Here is a 25,341-nt window from a genome sequence, read left to right on the forward strand (position 1 = left end):
ATTTTATGGATTTAAACTCTCCTGCCATTCCAGAGTGGGAATTTTATGGATCCAGCCCCTGTTCTGGCATTCCCAGAGTGGATTTGGATGGATCCAACCTCTCCTGCCATTCCCGAGTGGGAATTTTATGGATCTAATTCCCGTGTTGGCATTCCCAGAGTGGATTTGGGTGGATCCAATCCCTGCTCTGGCATTCCAGAGTGGGAATTTTATGGATCCACTCCCTTCTCTGCCATTCCAGAGTGGTTTTTATGGATCCAGCCCGTTTTGGCATTCCAGAGTGGTTCTGTTCCGGCATTCCCAGAGGGATGGGGATGGATCCAACCTCTCCTACTATTCCAGAGTGGGATTTTTATGGATTTAACCTCTCCTGCCATTCCAGAGTGGGAATTTCATGGATCCAGCCCATTTTGGCATTCCAGAGTGGTTCTGTTCTGGCATTCCCAGAGTGGATTTGGATGGATCCATCCTCCCTCCTGCTGTTCCAGAGTGGGAATTTCATGGATCCACCCCCTGTTCTGGCATTCCCAGAGTTGATTTGGATGGATCCAACCTCTCCTGCTGTTCCAGAATGGGAATTTTATGGATCCAACTTCTCCTGCCATTCCCGAGTAGGAATTTTATGGATCTAATTCCTGTGTTGGCATTCCCAGAGTGGATTTGGGTGGATCCAATCCCTGCTCTGGCATTCCAGAGTGGGGTTTTTATGGATCCAACCTCTCCTGCCATTCCAGAGTGGGAATTTCATGGATTTAACCTCTCCTGCCATTCCAGAGTGGGAATTTCATGGATGCAGCCCCTGTTCTGGCATTCCCAGAGTTGATTTGGATGGATCCAACCTCTCCTGCCATTCCCGAGTGGGAATTTTATGGATCCAGTCCCTGCTCTGCCATTCCAGAGTGGGAATTTCATGGATTTAACCTCTCCTGCCATTCCAGAGTGGGTATTTTATGGATTTAACCTTTCCTGCCATTCCAGAGTGCAGTTTTTATGGATCCAGTCCCTGTTCTGGTATTCCAGAGTGGATTTGTGCAGATCCAATCCCTGGGTTGGAATTCCAGAGTGGTTTTTTTATGGATCCAACCTCTCCTGCCATTCCAGAGTGGGGTTTTTATGGATCCAGCCCCTGTGTTGGCATTCCAGAGTGGATTTGGGTGGATCCTCTGGAAAAGCAGGAATGACCTCAGGAAAAACCTCTGGGAAAATGGGAATGGCCCTTGGGAAAACCTCTGGAAAAGCAGGAATGATCCTTGGGGGTAAACCTTTGGAACAGCGGGAATGGCCTTGGGGAAAACCCCTGGAAAAGCGGGAATGGCTGTGAGGAAAAAAAACCCTGGAAAAGCGGGAATGGCTCTGAGAAAAAAGCCCTGGAAAAGTGGGAATGGGTCTGAGGAAAAACCTCTGGAAAAGCGGGAATGGCTCTGAGAAAAAACCTCTGGAAAAGCGGGAATGGGTCTGAGGAAAAACCCCTGGAAAAGCGGGAATGGCCTCGGGATGGCGCCGGAGCAGCGGGAATGGTGAAGGGGAGTGAAGGCCGAGCTCTGTGCCTGCGATCCCGCCCCCGCAATTCCCTGCTGGGGTCTTGGGAATTTCCCTGGGGAATTTTTTGGCGGGGTTTTGGTGTGTCCCAAGTTTATTTTCTCTGCCTGCCTGGAGTTGGTGTTGGGAGATTCCACAGCTTTTTATCCCTCAAATCAGGGTTTATTTTATTTTATTTTATTTTATTTTATTTTATTTTACTTTACTTTACTTTACTTTACTTTATTTTATTCTACTTTATTTTATTCTACTTTATTATTTATCTTTTCTCTGGTTTTAATGTTTTATATTATTTAATATTAATTTTCTTTATTTTTCTTTATTTTTAATATTTTGGTTTATATTTTTAGTATTTTGTTTTATATTTTAGTATTTTGTTTTATATTTTATTTTATAATTTTTAAATAGGTTTTTTTGTTTTCTTTATTTATTAATAAAATTTTTATTATTTTTTCTTTCCTTTTATTTTTTCTTTCCTTTGTTCCAAGAGCAGCCAGTCTTTCCAGTAGAAATCCAGGCAATACCGACAAGGGCCCAGCTTCCCCCTGGTGTTTTAGTTAATCATTAGAATATTAATTATTTTAATTAATTTAATGATTGGTGCTACTTTATTACCGCTCCCCCTTCCCGGAACCTTCCTGCGCGGCCGTGGGGCTCACCCGGCTCTTTCCGCGCGCCGCGCCGGGGCTGCCCGCCGCGCTGCCTGATCGCCGCCGCCCATTCCCGGCCCCGCCGCCGCGCCGGGAGCGAGCGGCGCCGCTCCCCGAGCGCGCCGGGAGGGGCGGGCGGAGCCGGCCCGGGAGGCGCCGGGAGCCGCGGCGGGAGCGGGGGAAAGGAGCGGCGGTTGGTCAGGCGAACGGCGAGGCGCGGCGCCGGGCAGGCCCCCGCGGGGTCCTTCGGCGACGGGAGCGGAGGGAGCGGGATCGGCGGCGCGATGAACCTGGAGCTGCTCGGTGCGACCGGGAGAGGGAACGGGAGAGGGAGCGGGAGAGGGAACGGGAACGGGAGAGGGAACGGGAACGGGAATGGGAGAGGGAACGGGAGAGGGAACGGGAATGGGAGAGGGAATGGGAATGGGAGCGGGAGAGGGAATGGGAATGGGAGAGGGAATGGGAGAGGGAGAGGGAATGGGAACGGGAGAGGGAGAGGGAACGGGAGAGGGAGAGGGAACGGGAACGGGAGAGGGAACGGGAGCAGGAACGGGAGTGGGAGAGGGAGAGGGAGCGGGAGAGGGAGAGGGAGCGGGAATGGGAGAGGGAACGGGAACGGGAATGGGAGAGGGAACGGGAGAGGGAGAGGGAATGGGAGAGGGAATGGGAGCGGGAGAGGGAGAGGGAATGGGAATGGGAATGGGAGAGGGAACGGGAACGGGAGAGGGAATGGGAATGGGAGAGGGAGCGGGAGCGGGAGAGGGAATGGGAGCGGGAACGGGAGCGGTAATGGAAACCGGAGTGGGAATGGGAATGGGAGAGGGAGCGGGAGGGGGAATGGGAACAGGAACGGGAATTGGAACCGGAGCGGCAACGGGAGGGGGAATGGGAATGGGGAGCGGAGCGGGAGCGGGAATGGGGATGGGGATGGGGATGGGGGGCGGAACGGCAGCGGCAGCGGGGCGCCGCGGGAGCGGCAGGCGCTGGGAATGGCAGCGGGGAGGGAACGGGGGGCGGCAGCACCGCCCCGGGGCTGCTCGGTGCGAACGGGAACGGGGGAGGCGCGGCTGGGAGCGGGACCGGGACCGGGAACGAGGAGGGAGCGGGGCTGGGCGGGCGCCGGCAGCGGCGGCACCGGGCAGGGGCAGGGCGGGCTCGGCGGGGCCGCCTCGCTCAGCGCCGCCTTCCCTTCCCGTTCCTCCGCAGAGTCCTTCGGCCAGAACTACCCCGAGGTACCGGCGCTGCCCGAGCCGGCCCCGAGCCTGCCCGGCACAGCGGGGCTGAGCGAGGGTCACTGGGTGTCACTGGGTGTCACTGGGTGTCACTGGGTGTCACTGGGCCTGGCCGGGTGTCACTGTGTTTGATGGGTCCTGCCCAGACACTGTCCCCATGGTGTCCCCACGCTGTCCTGCATGCTGTCCCCTCACTGTCCCCACACTGCCCATGCTGTCCCTATGCTGTCCCTGCACTGTACCCGTGTTGTTCCCACACTGTCCCCATGCTGTCCCCACCCTGTCCCCGCGCTGTCCTCTCTGTCCCCGCACTGTTCCCTCTGTCCCTGCCCTGTCCCCACGCTGTCCCCGCTGTCCCCACGCTGTCCCCACACTGTCCCTGCTGTCCCCGCGCTGTCCCCATGCTGTCCCCCTGCTGTCCCCTCTGTCCCCGCGCTGTCCCCCTGCTGTCCCCGCTCTGTCCCCTCTGTCCCTGCGCTGTCCCCCTGCTGTCCCCGCACTGTCCCCGCTGTCCCCGCGCTGTCCCCACGCTGTCCCCACTGTCCCCGCACTGTCCCCGCACTGTCCCCACGCTGTCCCCACTGTCCCCACGCTGTCCCCCTGCTGTCCCCTCTGTCCCCGCGCTGTCCCCCTGCTGTCCCCGCGCTGTCCCCGCGCTGTCCCCGCGCTGTCCCCTCTGTCCCCACGCTGTCCCTGCTGTCCCCGCGCTGTCCCCACGCTGTCCCCACGCTGTCCCCACTGTCCCCAGGAGGCGGACGGCACGCTGGACTGTATCAGCATGGCGCTGACGTGCACCTTCAACCGCTGGGGCACGCTGCTGGCCGTGGGCTGCAACGACGGGCGCATCGTCATCTGGGACTTCCTGACGCGCGGCATCGCCAAGATCATCAGCGCCCACATCCACCCCGTCTGCTCCCTGTGGTGAGCGAGGCTGGGAATCCCAGAATCCCAGCAATCCCAAAATCCCAGCAATCCCACATCCACCCCGTCTGCTCCCTGTGGTGATCAAGGCTGGGAATCCCAGAATCCCAGCAATCCCAGAATCCAAACAATCCCACATCCACCCCGTGTGCTCCCTGTGGTGAGCGAGGCTGGGAATCCCAGAATCCCAGCAATCCCAGAATCCCAGCAATCCCACATCCACCCCGTCTGCTCCCTGTGGTGAGCGAGGCTGGGAATCCCAGAATCCCAGCAATCCCAAAATCCCAGCAATCCCACATCCACCCCGTCTGCTCCCTGTGGTGAGCGGCCCTGGGAATCCCACAATCCCAGCAATCCCAGAATCCAAACAATCCCACATCCACCCCGTGTGTTCCCTGTGGTGAGCAGGGCTGGGAATCCCAGAATCCCAACAATCCCAGAATCCCAACAATCCCAACCATCCCACATCCACCCCGTCTGCTCCCTGTGGTGAGCAGAGCTGGGAATCCCAGAATCCCAGCAATCCCAGAATCCCAGCAATCCCACATCCACCCCGTCTGCTCCCTGTGGTGAGCAGAGCTGGGAATCCCAGAATCCCAGCAATCCCAGAATCCCAACAATCCCAGAGTCCCAACCATCCCACATCCACCCCGTCTGCTCCCTGTGGTGAGCGGCCCTGGCAATCCCAGAATCCCAACAATCCCAAAATCCCAACCATCCCACATCCACCCCGTGTGCTCCCTGTGGTGAGCGGCCCTGGAATCCCAGAATCCCAGAATCCCAACAATCCCAGATTCCCACCAATCCCACATCCAGCCCGTGTGCTCCCTGTGGTGGGCAGAGCGAAGGAACTGTGGGAATCCCCGTGGAAGCAGCTGGAATCCCCAGGGAGTCCCCATGGAATCCTCAGCTCCTCTTCCCCCTGGCTGCATTTTACCCCTCTAAGGAATAAATTCATTGGGAATTCCCTGAGCTCCTTTCCCCCCTGCCCTTCAAGGAATAACTTTTTTGGGAATTCCTTGAGCTCCTTTTCCCCATGGTTGTGTTTGATTCCTGTAAGGAATAACTTTAATGGGAATTCCCTGAGCTCCTTTTCCCCATGGTTGTGTTTGATTCCTGTAAGGAATAACTTTAATGGGAATTCCCTGGGCTTCTTTCCCCCCCGATCTTGAAGGAAAACTTTTTGGGAATTCCCTGAGCTCCTTTGCCCCAAGCCCTTTAAGGAATAACTTTTTTTTTTGGGAATTTCTTGAACTCCATTCCCCCCTGCCCTTCAAGGAATAACTCTTTTGGGAATTCCCTGAGCTCCTTTCCCCCCTGCCCTTCAAGGAATAACTCTTTTGGGAATTCCCTGAGCTCCTTTCCCCCCTGCCCTTTATGGAATAACTCTTTTGGGAATTCCCTCCCTGTGCCGCAGCTGGAGCCGGGACGGGCACAAGCTGGTCAGCGCCTCCACCGACAACATCGTGTCCCAGTGGGATGTGCTGTCCGGGGACTGCGACCAGCGCTTCCGCTTCCCCTCGCCCATCCTCAAAGTGCAGTACCACCCCCGCGACCAGTGAGTGCCCTGGGGGGGACTGGGATGGACTGGGAGGGACTGGGATGGACTGGGATGGACTGGGATGGACTGGGATGGACTGGGATGACTGGGAGGGACTGGGAGGGACTGGGATGGACAGGGATGGACTGGGATGACTGGGAGGGACTGGGATGTTTTTTTGCTCTAACCTGAATTTTTGCTGTAACCATGGAAACCCTTCTCAAGATCTCCTGAATTCCTCCATCCATCTCCGTGTTTTTTAGATCTAACCATGGAACCCCTTCCCAAGATCTGAATTCCTCAATCCACCTCCATGCTTCTTTAGCTCTAACCATGGAAACCCTTCCCAAGATCTGAATTCCTCCATCCACCTCCATGTTTTTTAGCTCTAACCACGGAACCCCTTCCCAAAATCTCCTGAATTCCTTGATCCATCTCCGTGCTTCTTTAGCTCTAACCACGGAAACCCTTCCCAAGATCTGAATTCCTCCATCCACCTCCATGTTTTTTTGCTGTAACCATGGAACTCCTTCCCAAGATCTCCTGAATTCCTCAATCCACCTCCATGCTTCTTTAGCTCTAACCATGGAACCCCTTCCCAAGATCTGAATTCCTCCATCCACCTCCATGTTTTTTAGCTCTAACCACGGAACCCCTTCCCAAAATCTCCTGAATTCCTTGATCCATCTCCGTGCTTCTTTAGCTCTAACCATGGAACCCCTTCCCAAGATCTGAATTCCTCCATCCACCTCCATGGTTTTTTGCCCTAACCATGGAACTCCTTCCCAAGATCTCCTGAATTCCTTGATCCACTTCCATGCTTCTTTAGCTCTAACCATGGAAACCCTTCCCAAGATCTGAATTCCTCCATCCACCTCCATGGTTTTTTGCTGTAACCATGGAGCCCTTTCCCAAGATCTCCTGAATTCCTTGATCCAGCTCAACGCTTCTTTAGCTCTAACCACGGAAACCCTTCCCAAGATCTGAATTCCTCCATCCACCTCCATGTTTTTTAGCTCTAACCACGGAACCCCTTCCCAAAATCTCCTGAATTCCTTGATCCATCTCCGTGCTTCTTTAGCTCTAACCATGGAACCCCTTCCCAAGATCTGAATTCCTCGATCCCTCTCCATGTTTTTTGCTCTAGCCGTGGAGCCCCTTCCCGAGGGAGGCTGGGGTCCCACCTGCCCTGTGTTGCAGGAACCGGGTGCTGGTGTGTCCCATGAAGTCGGCCCCGGTGATGCTGACCCTGTCGGACTCCAAGCACGTGGTGCTGCCCGTGGACGACGACTCCGACCTCAACGTGGTGGCCTCGTTTGACCGCCGGGGGGAATACATCTACACGGGCAATGCCAAGGGCAAGGTCAGCCCCTGCCCGGGCACCGGCCGTTCCTGCTGCCCCCAGGCCAGGGCAGCAGCGGGAATTCCCCAGGGAAAAGGGGGATCAGGCTTTGGGAGCGCCAGGGGGGTTTGGGGTCTGCATCCCTGAGGTGGCGCTGAGTGCTCCGGGTGGGGATTGGGCACCTCCGTGGGTGGGGGGCACGGGGGGGTTTGGGAGCAGTGAGGGGCACGGGGGGGTTTGGGGAGCAGTGAGGGGCACGGGGAGCAGTGAGGGGCATGGGGAGGGGTTTGGGGAGCAGTGAGGGGCACAGGGAGGGTTTTGGGAGCAGTGAGGGGCACGGGGGGGTTTGGGGCACAGTGAGGGGCACAGGTTTGGGTTTGGGGAGCAGTGAGGGGCACGGGAGGGGGGCACAGGGAGCAGTGAGGGGCACGGGGAGGGGTTTGGGAGCAGTGAGGGGCACAGGGATGGATTTGGGGAGCAGTGAGGGACACGGGGGGGGGGGGTTTGGGGAACAGAGACAGTCACAGGTTTGGGTTTGGGAACAGGAATGGTTTTGGGGAGCAGTGAGCAGCACAAAGATGGGTTTGGGGAGCAGAAATGGGTTTGGGGAATGGGTGAGGGGCACAGGGATGGGTTTGGGGAACAGGGACAGGCACAGGGATGGGTTTGGGGAGCAGTGAGGGGCACAGGTTTGGGTTTGGGAACAGGAATGGGTTTGGAGAACGGGCTGGGGGCACAGGAATGGTTTTGGGGAACAGGGACAGGCACAGGGATGGATTTAGGGAACAAGGACAGGCACAGGGATGGGTTTAGGGAACAGGGACAGGCACAGGGATGGATTTAGGGAACAGGGACAGGCACAAGGATGGGTTTAGGGACCAGGGATAGGCACAAGGATGGGTTTGGAAAGAGGTGAGGGGCACAGGGATGGATTTAGGGAACAAGGACAGGCACAGGGATGGATTTAGGGAACAAGGACAGGCACAGGGATGGATTTAGGGAACAAGGACAGGCCCAGGGATGGGTTTGGAAAGAGGTGAGGGGCACAGGGATGGATTTAGGGAACAAGGACAGGCACAGGGATGGCTTCAGGGAGCAGGGACAGATGCAGAGGTGGCTGCAGGGTTTGGGGAACAGGTGAGCCATTGCTTGAGGATCCTGGAGGGGTTTTCCAACCTCAGGGGCTCTGGGATCTTTGTCTGGCTTAGTTTTCACACATTTTTGGGATGCTTTCCCGGCGTTTCTGTCTCAGCAGCTCCTGCAGCGTCCCCGGGCGGGCTCCCCGGGTTCCGTTGCAGGTGAAGCCACTGATTGTTCTCTGTCTGCTCAATCTTCAGATCTTGGTCTTAAAAACAGACACTCAGGATCTTGTTGCTTCCTTCAGAGTGACCACAGGGACCAGCAACACCACGGCCATTAAATCCATCGAGTTCGCCCGCAAAGGGAGGTGAGCGCCCCGGGGGGGTCCCAGCCCCCAGAGAGCCCCCCGGCCCCCCGGCCGTGCCACGGGACGGGGTCTGCCATCCATCCCCCGGGCGGTCCCTCATCGCTCTGTCCCCGTTGCGCTGCAGCTGCTTCCTGATCAACACGGCCGACCGCATCATCCGCGTCTACGACGGCCGCGAGATCCTCACCTGCGGCCGCGACGGCGAGCCCGAGCCCATGCAGAAACTGCAGGACCTGGTCAACAGGTGGGGACAGCCTGGGACAGCCTGGGGACAGCGCAGGGCATGGGGACAGCATGGGGACAGCCAGGGACAGCATGGGGACAGCGCAGGGCATGGGGACAGCCTGGGAACAGGCCTGGGGACAGCCTGGGACAGCATGGGGACAGCACAGGGCATGGGGACAGCCTGGGACAGCATGGCGACAGGGCAGAGCCTGGGGACAGTGCAGGGGACAGGGCAGGACCTGGTCAACAGGTGGGGACAGCCGGGGACAGCATGGGGACTGCATGGGGACAGCCTGGGACAGCCTGGGGACAGGGCAAGGCATGGGGACAGCGCAGGGCATGGGGACAGCCTGGGGACAGCTTGGGGACAGCCTGAGGACAGCCTGGGGACAGCGCAGGGCATGGGGACAGCCTGGGGACAGCCTGGGGACAGGGCAGAGCCTGGGGACAGTGCAGGGGACAGGGCAGGGCAGGGCATGGGGACAGCCTGGGAAAGCCTGGGACAGCATGGGGACAGCGCAGGGCATGGGGACAGCCTGGGACAGCATGGGGACAGGTGAGGGGCCAGGGGACAGGTGAGGGGCCTGGGGACAGGGCAGCGCCTGGGGACAGATGAGGGCAGGGGCTGGGGACAGGACTTGGGAACAGGGATGGGGCCTGGGGACAGGGCGGGGGCTTGGGGACAGGTGAAGGCAGGGCATGGGGACAGGGCAGGGGCATGGGGACAGCTGAGAGGCATGGAGAGAGGTGTGGGGACAGGTGAGGGGCATGAGAGACGTGTGGGGACAAGTGAGGGGCACAGGGAGGGGTTTGGGGAAGAATCTGAAAAATAGAAAAGCTAAAACCTAAACTATAAAGCTTAAACATAAATAATAATAAAGAAATCCCAACAAAAATAACCACAAAAAAACCCAGAAATATGAAAGCAGCCCAGAATCTGAAAACCACACAAGCTAAACCTGAGGCATCCCACCCCTGTTCCCTGGCTGCAGGACACCCTGGAAGAAATGCTGTAATAATAATAATAATAATAATAATAATAATAATAGCTTAAATCTGAAAGCAACACAGAATGTGAAAACCATAAGAAGCTAAACCTGAGGTGTCCCACTCTGTTCACTGGCTGCAGGACCCCCTGGAAGAAGTGCTGTAATAATAATAATAATAATAATAATAATAATAATAATAATAATAATAATAATAATAATAATAATAGTAATAATAGTAATAATAGTAAACAATAATAATAATAGCTTAAATCTGAAAGCAACCCAGAATGTGAAAACCACACAAGCTAAGCCCAAGGTATCCCACCCCTGTTCCCTGGCTGCAGGACCCCCTGGAAGAAATGCTGCTTCTCGGGGGGCGGATATAAAGTTTAAATATTAATAATAATAATAATAGCAACAATAATAATAATAGCTTAAATCTGAAAGCAGCTCAGACTGTGAAAACCATAAAAAGCTAAGCCTGAGGTATCCCACCCTGTTCCCTGGCTGCAGGACCCCCTGGAAGAAGTGCTGTAATAATAATAATAATAATAATAATAATAATAATAAAAACACTAATAACAATAGCTTAAATCTGAAAGCAGCTCAGACTGTGAAAACCATAAAAAGCTAAGCCCAGGTATCCCACCCTGCTCCCTGGCTGCAGGACCCCCTGGAAGAAGTGCTGCTTCTCAGGGGGCGGATATAAAGTTTAAACATAAATAATAATTAAAAAAAAAAAAAAAAAAAAAGAAAAAAATCTGATAAATATAAAGGAGCCCAGAATCTGAAAACCATAAAAAGCTAAACCTGAGGAATCCTGTTCCCTGGCTGCAGGACCCCCTGGAAGAAGTGCTGCTTCTCGGGGGACGGCGAGTACATCGTGGCGGGCTCGGCGCGGCAGCACGCGCTCTACATCTGGGAGAAGAGCATCGGCAACCTGGTGAAGATCCTGCACGGCACCCGCGGCGAGCTGCTCCTGGACGTGGCTGTGAGGAGCCCCCCTGCCCCCGAGTTCCTTGGGATTTGGGAGTTCAGCTGTCACAATTCCTGGTGTTTGCTAAGGAAGGGGTTTGTGGTATATTTGTGGGGTGCCCAGATGAAGGCAGGAGTGATGGACCTGACTCCGTGTTCTCAGCAGGCTGATTTATTATTTTATGATCTGTATTATATTAAAGAATGCCACACTGAACTCTGCTAAAGAACACAGAAAGGATACAGACAGAGGGCTAAAAGATAATAATGAAACTCGTGACTCTCTCCAGAGTCTGACACAGCTTGGCCCTGACTGGCCAAAGAGTGAAAACAACTCACAGAAACCAATGACACAATCACCTCCAAACCCCTTCCAAAGCAGCAAAACACAGGAGAAACAAATCAGACAATTCCTGCTTTCCTTTTTCTCTGAGCCTTCTCATCTTCCCAGGAGCAAAGTCCTGGGCGGAGGGATTTTTGCAGGGAGTGTGACAGTGACAGTTTGTTTTTGTCTCCCCGTTTCCGCGGCGCGGCGGCTGCAGTGGCACCCGGTGCGGCCCATCATCGCCTCCATCTCCAGCGGCGTGGTGTCCATCTGGGCCCAGAACCAAGTGGTGAGCCAGGGTTTGGGGTCGTTCCCTTGGGAATTGGGTCTGGAACGGGCTTGGCCAGGGAAATTCTGGCTGCTCCATCCCTGGGAGTGTCCCAGGTGAGGTTGGAGCAAGCTGGGACAGGGAGAAGTGTGGAGCTGATGGTCCAACCCAACCCAACCTGTTCCAGCATTCCCTGGGCTGCTTTGGGTGGATATTGGGAATAAATCCTTCCCTGGGAGGGGCTGGGATGGAATTCCCAGAGGAATTGTGGCTGCTCCATCCCTGGGAGTGTCCCAGGCCGGGTTGGAGCAGGCTGGGATAGGGAGAGCTGTGAAGGTGGTGATCCCTGAACCCAAAGTGTTCCAGGATTTCATGGGCCCAGAACCAAGTGGTGAGTCAGGGTTTGGGGTCGTTCCCTTGGGAATTGGGTCTGGAATGGGCTTGGCCAGGGAAATTTTGGCTGCTCCATCCTTGGGAGTGTCCCAGGTGAGGTTGGAGCAAGCTGGGACAGGGAGAAGTGTGGAGCTGGTGATCCAACCCAACCCGTTCCAGCATTCCCTGGGCTGCTTTGGGTGGGATATTGGGAATGAATCCTTCCTTTGGAGGGGCTGGGATGGAATTCCCAGAGGAATTGTGGCTGCTCCATCCCCGGGAATGTCCCAGGCCAGGTTGGAGCAACCTGAGAGAAATGTGGAGCTGGTGATCCCTGAACCCAAAGCATTCCAGCATTCCCTGGGCTGCTTTGGGTGGGATATTGGGAGAAAATATTCCCTGGGATGGGCTGGGATGGAATTCCCAGAGGAATTGTGGCTGCTCCATCCCTGGGAGTGTCCCAGGTGAGGTTGGAGCAAGCTGGGACAGGGAGAGCTGTGAAGGTGGTGATCCCTGAACCCAAAACGTTTCAGGATTTCATGGGCTCAGAGCCAAGTGGTGATTCAGGGTTTGGGGTCGTTCCCTTGGGAATTGGGTCTGGAATGGGCTTGGCCAGGGAAATTTTGGCTGTTCCATCCTTGGGAGTGTCCCAGGTGAGGTTGGAACAAGCTGGGACAGGGAGAAGTGTGGAGCTGGTGATCCAACCCAACCCGTTCCAGGATTCCCTGGGCTGCTTTGGGTGGATATTGGGAATAAATCCTTCCCTGGGAGGGGCTGGGATGGAATTCCCAGAGAAGCTGTGGCTGCTCCATCCCTAGGACTGTCCCAGGCCAGGTTGGAGCAACCTGAGAGAAATGTGGAGCTGGTGATCCCTGAACCCAAAGCATTCCAGCATTCCCTGGGCTGCTTTGGGTGGGATATTGGGAGAAAATATTCCCTGGGATGGGCTGGGATGGAATTCCCAGAGGAATTGTGGCTGCTCCATCCCTGGAGTGTCCCAGGTGAGGTTGGAGCAACCTGGGATAGGGAGAAGTGTGGAGCTGGTGATCCAACCCAACCCGTTCCAGGATTCCCTGGGCTGCTTTGGGTGGGATATTGGGAATAAATCCTTCCCTGGGAGGGGCTGGGATGGAATTCCCAGAGAATCTGGGATCTGGATATTTAGATCCTCCAAATTCCAGGAATCCAAGGACTCCTGTGCTGTTTGTTGATGTTAAAACTGCTTTTTTATGGTTTTTTTTTCAGGAAAACTGGAGCGCTTTTGCCCCTGATTTCAAGGAGCTGGATGAAAATGTGGAATATGAGGAGAGGGAATCAGAATTTGACATCGAGGATGAGGATAAGAGCGAGCCAGAGCAGACAGGTGCTGCCCCAAAAATCCCCCAAAAATCCCCCCAATAATTCCCAAAAACTCAAAAAAAATTCTCAAAAAAATTCTCAAAAAATTCCCAAAAAAATCCCCCCTCAAAATCCCAAAAAAAATCCCCCCAAAATTCCCAAAAACTCAAAAAAATTCTCAAAAAATTCTCAAAAAATTCTGAAAAAGTTCCCAAAAATTCTCAAAAATTCCCAAAAATCCCCCCCAAAAAAATCCCAAAAAATCCCCCCAAAATTCCCAAAACCTAAAAAAAATTCTCAAAAAATTCCCAAAAAATTCCCCAAAAATTCTCAAAAAAATCCCAAAAAGTTCCCAAAAATTCTCAAAAAATTCCCAAAAAATCCCCCCCAAAATCCCAAAAAAATCCCCCCAAAAATTCCCAAAAACTCAAAAAAATTCTCAAAACATTCCCCAAAAATTCCCAAAAAATTCTCAAAAAATCCCAAAAATTTGCCAAAAAAATTCTCAAAAAATCCCCAAAAATCCCCCCCCCAAAAATCCCCAAAAATCCCCAAAAATCCCCCAAAAATTCCCAAAAACTCAAATAAATTCCCCAAAAGTTCCCCAAAAGTTCCCCAAAAGTTCCCCAAAAATTCCCCAAAAATTCCCCAAAAATTCTCCAAAAATCCCAAAAATTTGCCAAAAAATTCTCCAAAAATTCCCAAAAAATCCCTGGGAATTCCCAACCTCCCTGAGATCCTCCCTGGCCACGTGGTGGTGCCCAAAATCCAGAAGAAAAAGAAATAAAAATCCAGGAATGAGGATAGGAAATATTATATATATTATATATATTATATATAATATTATAATATATATAATTATATAATATATATATTATATAATTATATAATATTATATTTATAGGAAATATTTTAGATTTGATTTTTGCTTTAATAGGAAATATTTCAGATTGTTTTATGCTTTAATTTGAATTACTTTAGGTTTGTTTTGTGTTTTATTAAAAAACATTTTTGATTTGTTTTTTGCTTTAATTTGGAGTATTTAAATTTGTTTTCAGCTTTAATATGAATTATTTTGTTTTGTGCTATAATAGGGCATATTTTAGATTTGTTTTATGCTTTAATACAATTTTTTTTGACTTTTATTTTGCTTTTATAGGAAATATTTTAGATTTGATTTTTGCTTTAATAGGAAATATTTAAGTTTGTTTTATGCTTTAATTTGAATTATTTTAGGCTTGTTCTGTGCTATAATAGGACATATTTTAGATTTGATTTTTGCTTTAATACAAATTTTTTTAGCTTTTATAGGAAATATTTTCGATTTGCTTTTTGCTTTAATAGAAAATATTTCAGTTTGTTTTGTGTTTTAATTTGAATTAATGACATTTGAATTTTGGGCTCGTTTTGTGCCATGGTAGGAAATATCTCAGTGGGGTTTTTTAGGGTTTTTTCCTGCCCTTAATCCCCGTTTTCCCTGCCCCAGGTGCAGATGCTGCCGAGGATGAGGAGGTGGACGTGACCAGCGTGGATCCCATCGCCGCCTTCTGCAGCAGGTGCTGGGCCTGGAGCACTGCCTGACCCCGCAGCTCGTTAAGGGACACTAATTAACCTCCACGGAGCATAGGACACACCCCACAGCGTGCCCTGTACACACCCCACAGCGTGCCCTGTACACCCCACAGCGTTCCCTGTACACCCCAGCATTCCCTGTACACCCCAGTGTGCCCTGTACACCCCACAGCATGCCCTGTACACCCCAGTGTGCCCTGTACACCCCACAGCGTGCCCTGTACACCCCACAGCGTGCCCCGTACACACCACAGCGTGCCCTGTACACCCCACAGCGTGCCCTGTACACCCCACAGTGTGCCCTGTACACCCCACAGCGTGCCCTGTACACCCCACAGCGTGCCCTTTACACACCCCACAGCGTGCCCTGTACACCCCACAGCGTGCCCTGTACACCCCACAGTGTGCCCTGTACACCCCACAGCGTGCCCTTTACACACCCCACAGCGTGCCCTGTACACACCCCAGTGTGCCCTGTACACACCCCACAGCATTCCCTGTACACCCCACAGCGTGCCCTGTACACCCCACAGCGTGCCCTGTACACACCCCAGCGTGCCCTGTACACCCCACAGCGTGCCCTGTACACACCCCACAGCGTGCCCTGTACACACCCCACAGCGTGCCCTGTACACACCCCACAGTGTGCCCTTTACACACCCCACAGTGTGCCCTTTACACACCCCACAGCGTGCCCTGTACACCCCACAGCGTGCCCTGTACACACCCCACAGCGTGCCCTGTACACACCCCACAGCGTGCCCTGTACACCCCACAGCGTGCCCTGTACACCCCACAGCGTGCCCTGTACACACCCCACAGTGTGCCCTTTACACACCCCACAGTGTGCCCTTTACACACCCCACAGCGTGCCCTGTACACACCCCACAGTGTGCCCTTTACACACCCCACAGTGTGCCCTTTACACACCCCACAGCGTGCCCTGTACACCCCACAGCGTGCCCCCCACAGTGTGCCCTTTACACACCCCACAGCGTGCCCTTTACACACCCCACAGCGTGCCCTGTACACCCCACAGCGTGCCCTGTACACACCCCACAGCGTGCCCTGTACACCCCACAGCGTGCCCTGTACACACCCCACAGCGTGCCCTGTACACCCCAGCGTGCCCTGTACACACCCCAGTGTGCCCTGTACACACCCCACAGCATTCCCTGTACACCCCAGTGTGCCCTGTACACCCCAGTGTGCCCTGTACACCCCACAGCGTGCCCTTTAGGAAACACAGCATTCCCTTTAAACATTCCCTTTATAAACCCCAAAATCCCCACCCCAAACCCCACCCCAACTGCCCCAAACCCCAAAATCCCCATCCCAAACCGCACCCCAACCCCCCCCAAACCCCATCCCAAACCCCACCATCTCCACCCCAAAATTCCTGTTCCAAACCCCAAAATCCTCATCCCAAACCTCACAATTCCCATTCCAAACCCCAAAATCACCATCCCAAGCCCCATCTCCATCCCAAACCCTACCACAAACCCCATTCCCAAACCCCAAAATTCCCATCCCAAACCCCGTTCCCAAACCCCGCCATCCCCACCCCAAACCCCATCACAAACCCCATTCCCAAACCCCAAAACCCATCCCAAACGCCAAAATCCCCATCCCAAACCCCAACCCCCCCAAAATCCCCATCCCAAAATCCCCATCCCAAACCCCAAAATCCCCATCCCAAACCCCACCACAAACCCCACCCCAAACCCCAAAATCCCCACCCCAAACCCCAAACCCCACCAACTCCCACCCCAACCCCTTCCAAACCCCAAAACCCCCACCCCAAACCCCACCCCAAACCTCACCAACTCCCACCCCAACCCCTTCCAAACCCCATCATCCCCACCCCAAACCCCATCCCAACCCCTCCAAACCCCAAAATCCCCACCCCAAATCCCATCATCCCCACCCCAAACCCCACCCCAACCCCTCCAAACCCCCAAATCTCCATCCCAAACCCCAAATCCCACCCGAAACCCCACCCCAACCCCTCCAAACCCCAAAATCCCCACCCCAAACCCCACCCCAACCCCTCCAAACCCCACAACCCCCACCCCAAACCCCACAACCCCCACCCCAGACCGACGGCGTCCCCGTCCCCGCAGCGACGAGGAGCTGGAGGACGCGCGGGCGCTGCTGTACCTGCCCATCGCCCCCGAGGTGGAGGACCCCGAGGAGAACCCCTACGGGCCCCCGCCCGAGGCCCTGCCCGGCGCCCTGCCCGACGACGCCCTGGGCCCCGACAGGAAACGGCCCGGCTCCTCGGACGGGCCCCAGAACCCCAAGAAAAAACCCAAAACCACCACCATCGAGCTGCAGGGAGTCCCCAATGACGGTGGGTGTGAGATCCGGGGGGTTGGGGTGCGGGGGGTTCATCCCCAGGGGTTTGGGGTTTGTGGGGTTCATCCCCAGGGGTTTGGGGTTTGGGGTGGTGGGAGGGATCAGATCCCGAGGGGTTTGGGGTTTGAGGGGTTCATCCCCGGGGGTTTGGGGTTTGGGGGATTCATCCCCAGGGGTTTGGGGTTTGTGGGGTTCATCCCCAGGGGTTTGGGGTTTGGGGGGTTCATCCCCAGGGGTTTGGGGGGTTCATCCCCAGGGGTTTGGGGTTCGGGGGGCTCATTCCCAGGGGTTTGGGGTGTTGGGAGGGATAAGATCCCGAGGGATTTGGGGTTTGGGGGGTTCATCCCAAGGGGTTTGGGGTTTGTGGGGGTTCATCCCCAGGGGTTTGGGGTGGTGGGAGGGATGAGATCCCGAGGGGTTTGGGGTTTGTGGTTTGTGGGGGTTCATCCCCAGGGGTTTGGGGTGTTGGGAGGGATCAGATCCCGAGGGATTTGGGGTTTGTGGGGTTCATCCCCAGGGGTTTGGGGTGGTGGGAGGGATCAGATCCCAAGAGATTTGGGGTTTGGGGGGTTCATCCCAAGGGGTTTGGGGTGTTGGGAGGGATGTGGTCCCAGGGGTTTGGGGTGTTGGGAGGGATCTGATCCCGAGGGGTTTGGGAGGGAACTGCTTCCAAGGGTTTTGGGGTCTTGGGAGGGATCTGATGAGTATTTCAGGGTTCTAGGGTATTGGAAGGCATCTAATCATTCCAAGGGTGTTGGGAGGGGTCTGATCTCTAGGGTTTTGGGGCACTGGGAGGGATTTCATGGTTTCAACTCACCCCAAACCCCATCTCCCCTCCATTTCCCCCACTTTCCCCTCAAACCCCATTTCCCTTCCATTCCCCCATTCCCCCCCTCAAACCCCATTTCCCTTCCGTTTGCCCCCCACTTTCCCCTCAAACCCCATTTCCCTTCCGATTGTCCCCCAAACCCCATTTCCCTTCCGTTTGCCCTCCGTTTTCCCCCCCAAACCCCATCTCCCCTCCATTTCCCCCATTCCCCCCCTCAAACCCCATTTCCCTTCCATTTGCCCCCCACTTTCCCCTCAAACCCCATCTCCCCTGCATTTCCCCCGTTCCCCCCCCAAACCCCATTTCCCTTCCATTTGCCCATTTCCCCCCAAACCCCATTTCTCTTCCATTTCCCCCCCCCAAACCCCATTTCCCTTCCATTTGCCCCCCAAACCCCATTTCCCTTCCGTTTGCCCCCCGCTTTCCCCCCAAACCCCATTTCCCTTCCGTTTGCCCCCAAACCCCATTTCCCCTCCGTTTGCCCCCCAATTTCTCCCCAAACCCCATTTCCCCTCCGTTCCCCCATTTTCCCCCCTTCAAACCCCATTTCCCCTCCGTTTGCCCCCCCCGTTTCCCCTGTTTCCCTCCCCCAAACCCCATTTCCCCCGTTTTCCCCCCAAACCCCATTTCCCCTCCGTTTGCCCCCCAATTTCTCCCCAAACCCCATTTCCCCTCCGTTCCCCCCCTTCCCCCGTCCCCCCGCAGAGGTGCACCCGCTGCTGGGCGTGAAGGGCGACGGTAAATCCAAGAAGAAGCAGGCGGGCAGGCCCAAGGGATCAAAAGGTAAAGACAAAGATTCTCCATTTAAACCGAAACTCTACAAAGGGGACAGAGGCGCTTTGCCTCTGGAAGGAGCAGCCAAGGGCAAGGTGCAGGCGGAGCTGGGCCAGCCCCTGACAGGTAAGGACGGTGTCACCTCCCCGGTGGCCTTGCTTTGTCACCCCGATGCGTGCAGGTCCCTGTAGCGCCCCGAGAGTCCTCGCTCCGCGCTCAGCTGCTGGCAAGGAGAGGCAGAATTGGGGTTGTTTTTGAAGAGGGGGTGTTTGAGTGGGAAATTGGAGTGGAGTGGAGGTCTGGGAGTGGGGGAAATGCAAAAATTCCAAAGTTTTAAAAAATTCCAAAGTTCCAAAATTCCAAAGTTCAGAAGTTCCAAAATTCAAAAATACCAAAGTTCTAAAATTCAAAAATCCCAAAGTCCCAAAATTCCAAAGTCCCAAAATTCCAAAGTTCCAAAATTCCAAATTCAAAAATCCAAATTCAAAAATTCCAAAGTTCCAAAATTCAAAAATTCCAAAGTTCCAAAATTCAAAAATTCCAAAGTTCAAAAATTCAAAAATTCCAGTTCCAAAATTCCAAATTCAAAAATTCCAAAATTTCAAAAATACCAAAGTTCTAAAATTCCAAAATTCCAAAGTTCCAAAATTCAAAAATTCAAAAATTCCAGTTCCAAAATCCCAAAATTCAAAAATTCCAAAGTTCCAAAGTTCCAAAGTTCCAAAATTCTAAAATTCAAAAATTCAAAAATTCAAAAATTCCAAAGTTCTAAAATTCCAAAATTCCACTTGAATTCCACTTGAATTCCCGTTGAATTCCAACTGAATTCCACTTTAATTCCACTTGAATTCCACTTTAATTTCAGTTGTATTCCACTTGAATTCCAGTTAAATTCCTGCTGAATTCCACTTGAATTCCACTTTAATTCCAGTTTAATTAATTCCACTTGAATTCCACTTGAATTCCACTTGAATTCCAGTTGAATTCCCCTTTAATTCCAGTGGAATTCCAGTTTAATCTCCAGTGGCCGCACAGCAGGAGAAATTTGGGATTTTCCTCCTTCACAATTGCTGCAAATAGGGAAAAATTCAGATTTCCCCCTTTTTTTGCCGTATTTTGCTGCCTCCAGAGCAGGACACCTCTGTTGGGACCCAACCCGAGTCTCAAACATTTCCCATTCTCCAATTTCCTCCTTTTTTTTGGGAAATTTCCTCCTTTTCTTTGGAAAAGCTCCTCCAGCTCCAGCACAGAGAGCACAATTTTGGCTCCAATTATGTTTTTTTTCAAAGATTTTAATCCAAAACTCAGCCTTGGGACACAGCCCAGCTCCAGAGATGGATTTGATGGATCAAATTCTGCATTTCCTTGATCCCAGCAGCTGCTGCCGTGGATTTTAGGAATTTAGGGATTATTTTCATCCCTTTAATTTCCAGGAGTGATTGATCCCCTTTTTTCCCTCCCCTTCCTGCTCAGCTCCTTGGTGTTGCTTGTCCTGATCCTTGTTGTTTCCCAGGAATGGGAATTCTTGATGGGAAAACCTTGGGAATGTTCTCTGGGAATGTTTCCACCTGGAAAAATCCAGGATTGGAGCAGCCAGGAGCATCCTGGCGTTGGGGTTTGGGTGGGATTTGCCTCTCGGGGAGGGGAATTTTGGGGGATTTTCCAAGATTTTGAGGGATTTTCAAGGATGGCACCTGGATCCTCACAGGGCTGGCTTGGAGGTGATTAATTTTATGTTAATTATTGCTTTCATTGCTGCTAATTAATATCAACAACAGAAATGAGAAGGGATCATGGCCTGGAAGGTGCAAATTGGGATTTCCAAGGAGAATCCCAATCCTTGGCTTCCAAACAGTGCTGGATCCTTGGGTTTTCCACGTTGGAGAGGCTGCTCTCAGAAAAAAAAAAAAAAAAAAAGCTTTAATTTTTAATTAACACTTAATTTTTGATTAACATTTAATTTTTAATGACCATTTAATTTTTAATGACCATTTCCTGACTGGGGGTGCTGACTGTAACTTTGTACTCAGCTGCTGTCCCTAATTCCTGGTTTTCTTTGGAGTGATTTTCTCCCTGGGAAATCCCATTCCCAATCCTTCTGGAATGTTCCAGATCCAGCAGCAGAGCAGCCAAACTCCTTCCCTGCTTTTTCTGCTTTTCCCCTCCTTTTCCAGCCCTGCTTGGAAGGATTTTGGTGCAGATTTGCTGCTGCTGCAGGAAACTCTGGGATTTATTTCCCTGCAGGAAACTCTGGGATTTATTTCCCTGCAGGAATTTCTGGGATTTATTTCCCTGCAGGAAACTCTGGGATTTATTTCCCTGCAGGAAACTCTGGGATTTATTTCTCTGCAGGAAATTCTGGGATTTATTTCCCTGCAGGAAACTCTGGGATTTATCTCCCTGCAGGAAACTCTGGGATTTATTTCCCTGCAGGAAACCCTGGGATTTATTTCCCTGCAGGAAACCCTGGGATTTATTTCCCTGCAGGAAATTCCAGGATTTATTTCCCTGCAGGAAACTCTGGGATTTATTTCCCTGCAGGAAGTTCTGGGATTTATTTCCCTGCAGGAAACTCTGGGATTTGTTTCCCTGCAGGAAGTTCTGGGATTTATTTCCATGCAGGAAATTCTGGGATTTGTTTCCCTTCAGGAAACTCTGGGATTTATTTCCCTGCAGGAAATTCTGGGATTTATTTCCATGCAGGAAACTCTGGGATTTATTTCCCTGCAGGAAACTCTGGGATTTGTTTCCCTGCAGGAAGTTCTGGGATTTATTTCCCTGCAGGAAGTTCTGGGATTTATTTGCCTGCAGGAAACTCTGGGATTTATTTCCCTGCAGGAAACTCTGGGATTTATTTCCCTGCAGGAAATTCTGGGATTTATTTCCCTGCAGGAAACTCTGGGATTTATTTCCCTGCAGGAAGTTCTGGGATTTATTTCCCTTCAGGAAACTCTGGGATTTATTTCCCTTCAGGAGGTTCTGGGATTTATTTGCCTGCAGGAAGTTCTGGGATTTATTTCCCTGCAGGAAACTCTGGGATTTATTTCTCTGCAGGAAATTCCAGGATTTATTTCCCTTCAGGAAATTCTGGGATTTATTTCCCTGCAGGAAACTCTGGGATTTACTTCCCCCTTCAGGAAACTCTGGGATTTATTTCCCTTTATTAAATTCCAGGATTTATTTCCCTGCAGGAAGTTCTGGGATTTATTTCCCTGCAGGAAACTCTGGGATTTGTTTCCCTGCTTTTAGGTTGGGATGAGACTCCTGAGCCAACCTGGGAATTTGTTTTCCTCAAAAAGGGGTTTAGACCCAAATCCCTCTGGATTTTCCCATCAGCTGGAGGTGGCGGAGCTCCCTAAAATCTGCTTTTGGGCTTTGCTGCCTGTGGGATGAAGGGAAACAGGGAAAAATTCCTGCCGGGAATGGTGGGGAGGTCCCAGAGGAATCCCTGGAGATGTCCAAGGATTGAGGTCGGAGCATCCTGGGCTGGTGGAATGGGATGGGATTTAAGGTCCTTTCCCACCCAAACCATGACATTCCGTGCAAATCCACATTTTCCTGGAATTGGAAAGGATCCAGCAGATTCCCAGTGCTGGAATCTCTGTGGGAGCCACGTTGGGAGAGCAAAGAATCCATCCTTGGCTCTTCCCAAACCCGCAGAATTCCATGGAATTCCCTCCTCCCTTTGTTCTCTTTGTGCCTTGTACCCAAAATTCCCAACATTTTGGCCCACCAGAGGTTCCAGCACATTCCAAACCCCCTGGAATTCCATGGAATTTGGATCCAGGCTCCCTTTCCCACCCTGCCTGCGGGGAGTGGGAATTCCATGAATTCTGCTGAAGCAGCTGCTCAGGGAGAGTTTTCCTGGGAAATCTTTGGGATTTCCATGTGGGAGTGGCATGGCTGGGGCTGGCATTCCCTCTTGGAATTCATTCCTTCTCTTCATTCATCTTCTGCTGGCAGAAAACGTTAAAATCAGGTTTTTTTTGGTGTTAAATTCAGCTTTCAGCCTAAAACCAGGAGCAGTTTCATCATTTTACAGCTCAGAATAAAATCCTCTGCTCTGGTTTCACCCACACTGAGGTGGGGCTTCATTTCCTTGGTTCTTCCTTAGAAATTGTGGGAATTATAAATTATTTGACACCAGCTAAGTTTGGGAATAAAGAATTTCCGAGCCGTGCTGCACTCCCGGAATCTCAAATAAATCCCAGAGCTGTCACCAAGCAGCCTCTTGGTGCTGAAATTTTGGGGTTTTAGCTACAAAATCCCACCCTCTCCCATTTTCCCCCTGCATTTCCCATTTTCCCCTGCATTTCCCATATTTTCCCCTTCATTCCCATTTTTTCCCTTTCTTTCCCATTTCCCCTTCATTTCATGTTTTTCCCTACATTTCCCATTTTTCCCCTTCATTTCCCTTTTTTTTCTGCATTTCCCATTTTCCCTGCATTTCCCATTTTTCCCGGCATTTCCTATCTTTTTTCTACATTCCCATTTTTTCCCTATATTTCCCATATTTTCCCCTGCATTTCCCATTTTCCCCTGCATTCCCCATTTTTCCCTACATTTCCCATTATTTTTCTGCATTTCCCATTTTCCCTGCATTCCCCATTTTTTCCTACATTTCCCATTTCTGCCCCATTTTTGCCCCATTTTCCCCCATTTCCCCCCATTTTCCCCCCATTCCCTCCCTTTTCCCCCATTTTCCCCCCATTTTCCCCCCATTCCCCCCATTTTTCCCCCTTTCCCCCATTTTCCCCTATTTCTCCCCCCTTTTCCCCTCTTTTCCCCCCCTTTCTCCCCCTTTCCCCTCCCTTTTCCCCTCCCTTTCCCCCCTTTTCCCCCTGTTTTCCCCCCCCTTTCCCCCCCCTTTCCCCCCCCTTTCCCCCCCTTTCCCCCCCCTTTCCCCCCCTTTTTCCCCCTTTTTCCCCCTTTTTCCCCCTTTTTCCCCGTTTTCCCCCCTTTTTCCCCCTTTTTCCCCCCTTTTCCCCCCTTTTCCCCATTTCCCTCCATTTTCCCTCCATTTCCCCCCCATTTCCCCCCCATTCCCCCCCATTTCCCCCCATTCCCCCCATTTTCCCCATTTTTCCCCATTTTTCCCGGTTTCCCCTCTCCCCGGCTCTGCTGCCTGGATCCCCCCGGGGCCGCGCTCATGTCCCGTCTCCTCTCTTCAGCAGGTGGTGCAATCTCAGAGTTGCTATGAATGAAGACTCTCCCTCCTCTCCCTGTCTCCTTTCCTCTCTTGGCTCCCCAGTGTGGAAAACGCTGGAATTCCCAGGCAGGACTGGCACAGACTGAATTCCAAGGATTCGGGGAGCGATTTGGGGCAGGATTTTGGAATGACTCTGCAAGAGGGAGCGGCCCCCTCCTCCCGGATCAGGCACTGAGCTCCAGCCGGGAATTTTGGGGACAAATCCCTGTCCCAAAGTGACCTGGACCCCTTCCCCGCCACTCCAGAGCCTTTTAATCTCCCAAAATCTCTCTGCATTCCTGGATGGAAGAACAGCCCAAGGTGGGAGTTTGGATTCTGACTGTCTCCTGCCGAGTCCCCCTTTTCCAGCTGGGAATTCCCGACTCGCCGTGCCTGGCTTTTCCCAGGGCAGAGCTGCTGATCCCAGCCCAGATTTTCAGGAATTTCCAGTGGGATTGGAGGAGCTGAGGCCCCTCTGGAATCTGCCTCGGTTTTGTGTTTGTTTTTCCCGCTCTGCCGGTGGCAGAAGGAGCAGCTTTAGATAAAAAAAAGTCATTTTCCAATGGTTTTTTTTTCCCAGCCTGTGATTCCCAAAGCTCTGCTGAAGTTCCCTCCTGTCCTTTCCAGTTCTTTTGTTCCTTCTCTTCCCTGGGAAATTCTCCTCCAGGCTCCTCCTTGATAAATGAAAACCAATTTTTTTGTCAGAACTGAAGCAGAACTTCTCCAAAGGGTTTCTGGTTTTCCCACTTCTGGGTTAAAAATGGAAGCTGGCAGCTCATTCCCAACTTTTATCCCCTCAGAATTCCTGGAGGAATGGGAATGGCACTTCCCCTGTCCAGCGCTCACAGCCTGGCGCCTCTTACCCCACCCCAACCTCCTGATCAAAGGAAATTTCATTCCCAAATCCCTTTTTTTTCCCCAGACTTCGGAGTTTCCTTGCTCTCGGTGTTCCCCCGGGTGGAATTATTGGGATTATCAGGAGCTGTTTCAATTCCCTGGGTGTCCTGCAGCCATGAAAAGCAGGAGGGGAGTTGGGAAACGACGAATTTGCCGCCAGAACCGTGCAGGCATAAAAATGAGGAGAGAGAAAACATTTGGGAATCAGAGGTTTTGAAATCTTTCGAAACTTGATGTTTCCATTCCCAGCTTTGGGGACATTTGGGGTCATTTTGGGAAATGTATGACCACGAGTGTAAAATTCCTTTTTGTTGTTGTTCTTTTTGCTTGTGGGGTGGCTCTGCTGTGCCAAACCCACCCCGGGCGCTGGGCCTGACCCCCGGATGGAAAAGCCCAGGTTGGGTTAAAGCACTGAACCCGCCCCAAGCTCGGCTTCCCCTCTGTACAGTGTAAATGCCTGTGTTTATTCCCACCCTGCTTTTATTTCCTGCTTTATTCCCGTCCTTCTTTCCTGCTTTCTTCCCGTCCTTCTTTCCTGGTCTGTTCCCATCCTTATTTTA

At 52.3% G+C, this 25,341-nt stretch overlaps 1 protein-coding gene across 4 annotated transcripts; it reads left to right on the forward strand.

Annotated features, from left to right (window-relative positions):
• The first annotated feature begins 2,342 nt into the window (after positions 1–2,342).
• Positions 2,343–24,596, forward strand: RBBP5 (RB binding protein 5, histone lysine methyltransferase complex subunit). 4 transcript variants are annotated; one of them, XM_038162261.1, is made up of 14 exons: positions 2,343–2,492; positions 3,396–3,421; positions 4,170–4,342; positions 5,760–5,900; positions 7,083–7,245; positions 8,562–8,671; positions 8,796–8,915; positions 10,723–10,876; positions 11,403–11,474; positions 13,071–13,188; positions 14,650–14,719; positions 16,859–17,088; positions 18,628–18,705; positions 23,868–24,596. In XM_038162261.1, exons 1-14 carry the CDS (start codon positions 2,474–2,476, stop codon positions 23,894–23,896), a joined length of 1,503 nt encoding a protein of 500 aa, XP_038018189.1. In that variant the 5' UTR covers positions 2,343–2,473; the 3' UTR covers positions 23,897–24,596. The 4 variants fall into 4 exon arrangements, with proteins under 4 accessions (XP_038018189.1, XP_038018190.1, XP_038018188.1 ...); XM_038162262.1 differs by having other exon boundaries at positions 23,871–24,596; XM_038162260.1 differs by having other exon boundaries at positions 2,344–2,492; positions 18,628–18,822; positions 23,871–24,596.
• The last annotated feature ends 745 nt before the right edge of the window (positions 24,597–25,341 follow it).

The sequence above is a fragment of the Motacilla alba genome, chromosome 26 (assembly GCF_015832195.1).
Source record: "Motacilla alba alba isolate MOTALB_02 chromosome 26, Motacilla_alba_V1.0_pri, whole genome shotgun sequence".
Taxonomy (NCBI): domain Eukaryota; kingdom Metazoa; phylum Chordata; class Aves; order Passeriformes; family Motacillidae; genus Motacilla; species Motacilla alba.

What these genes read in the sequence shown, in the direction of transcription:
- RBBP5 (XM_038162259.1), top strand. An exon ending in GAGTTCGCCCGCAAAGGGAG is followed by an intron (nt 8,672 to 8,795) that starts GTGAGCGCCCCG and finishes GTTGCGCTGCAG; the next exon opens with CTGCTTCCTGATCAACACGG. An exon ending in GCAGGGAGTCCCCAATGACG is followed by an intron (nt 17,089 to 18,627) that starts GTGGGTGTGAGA and finishes GTCCCCCCGCAG; the next exon opens with AGGTGCACCCGCTGCTGGGC.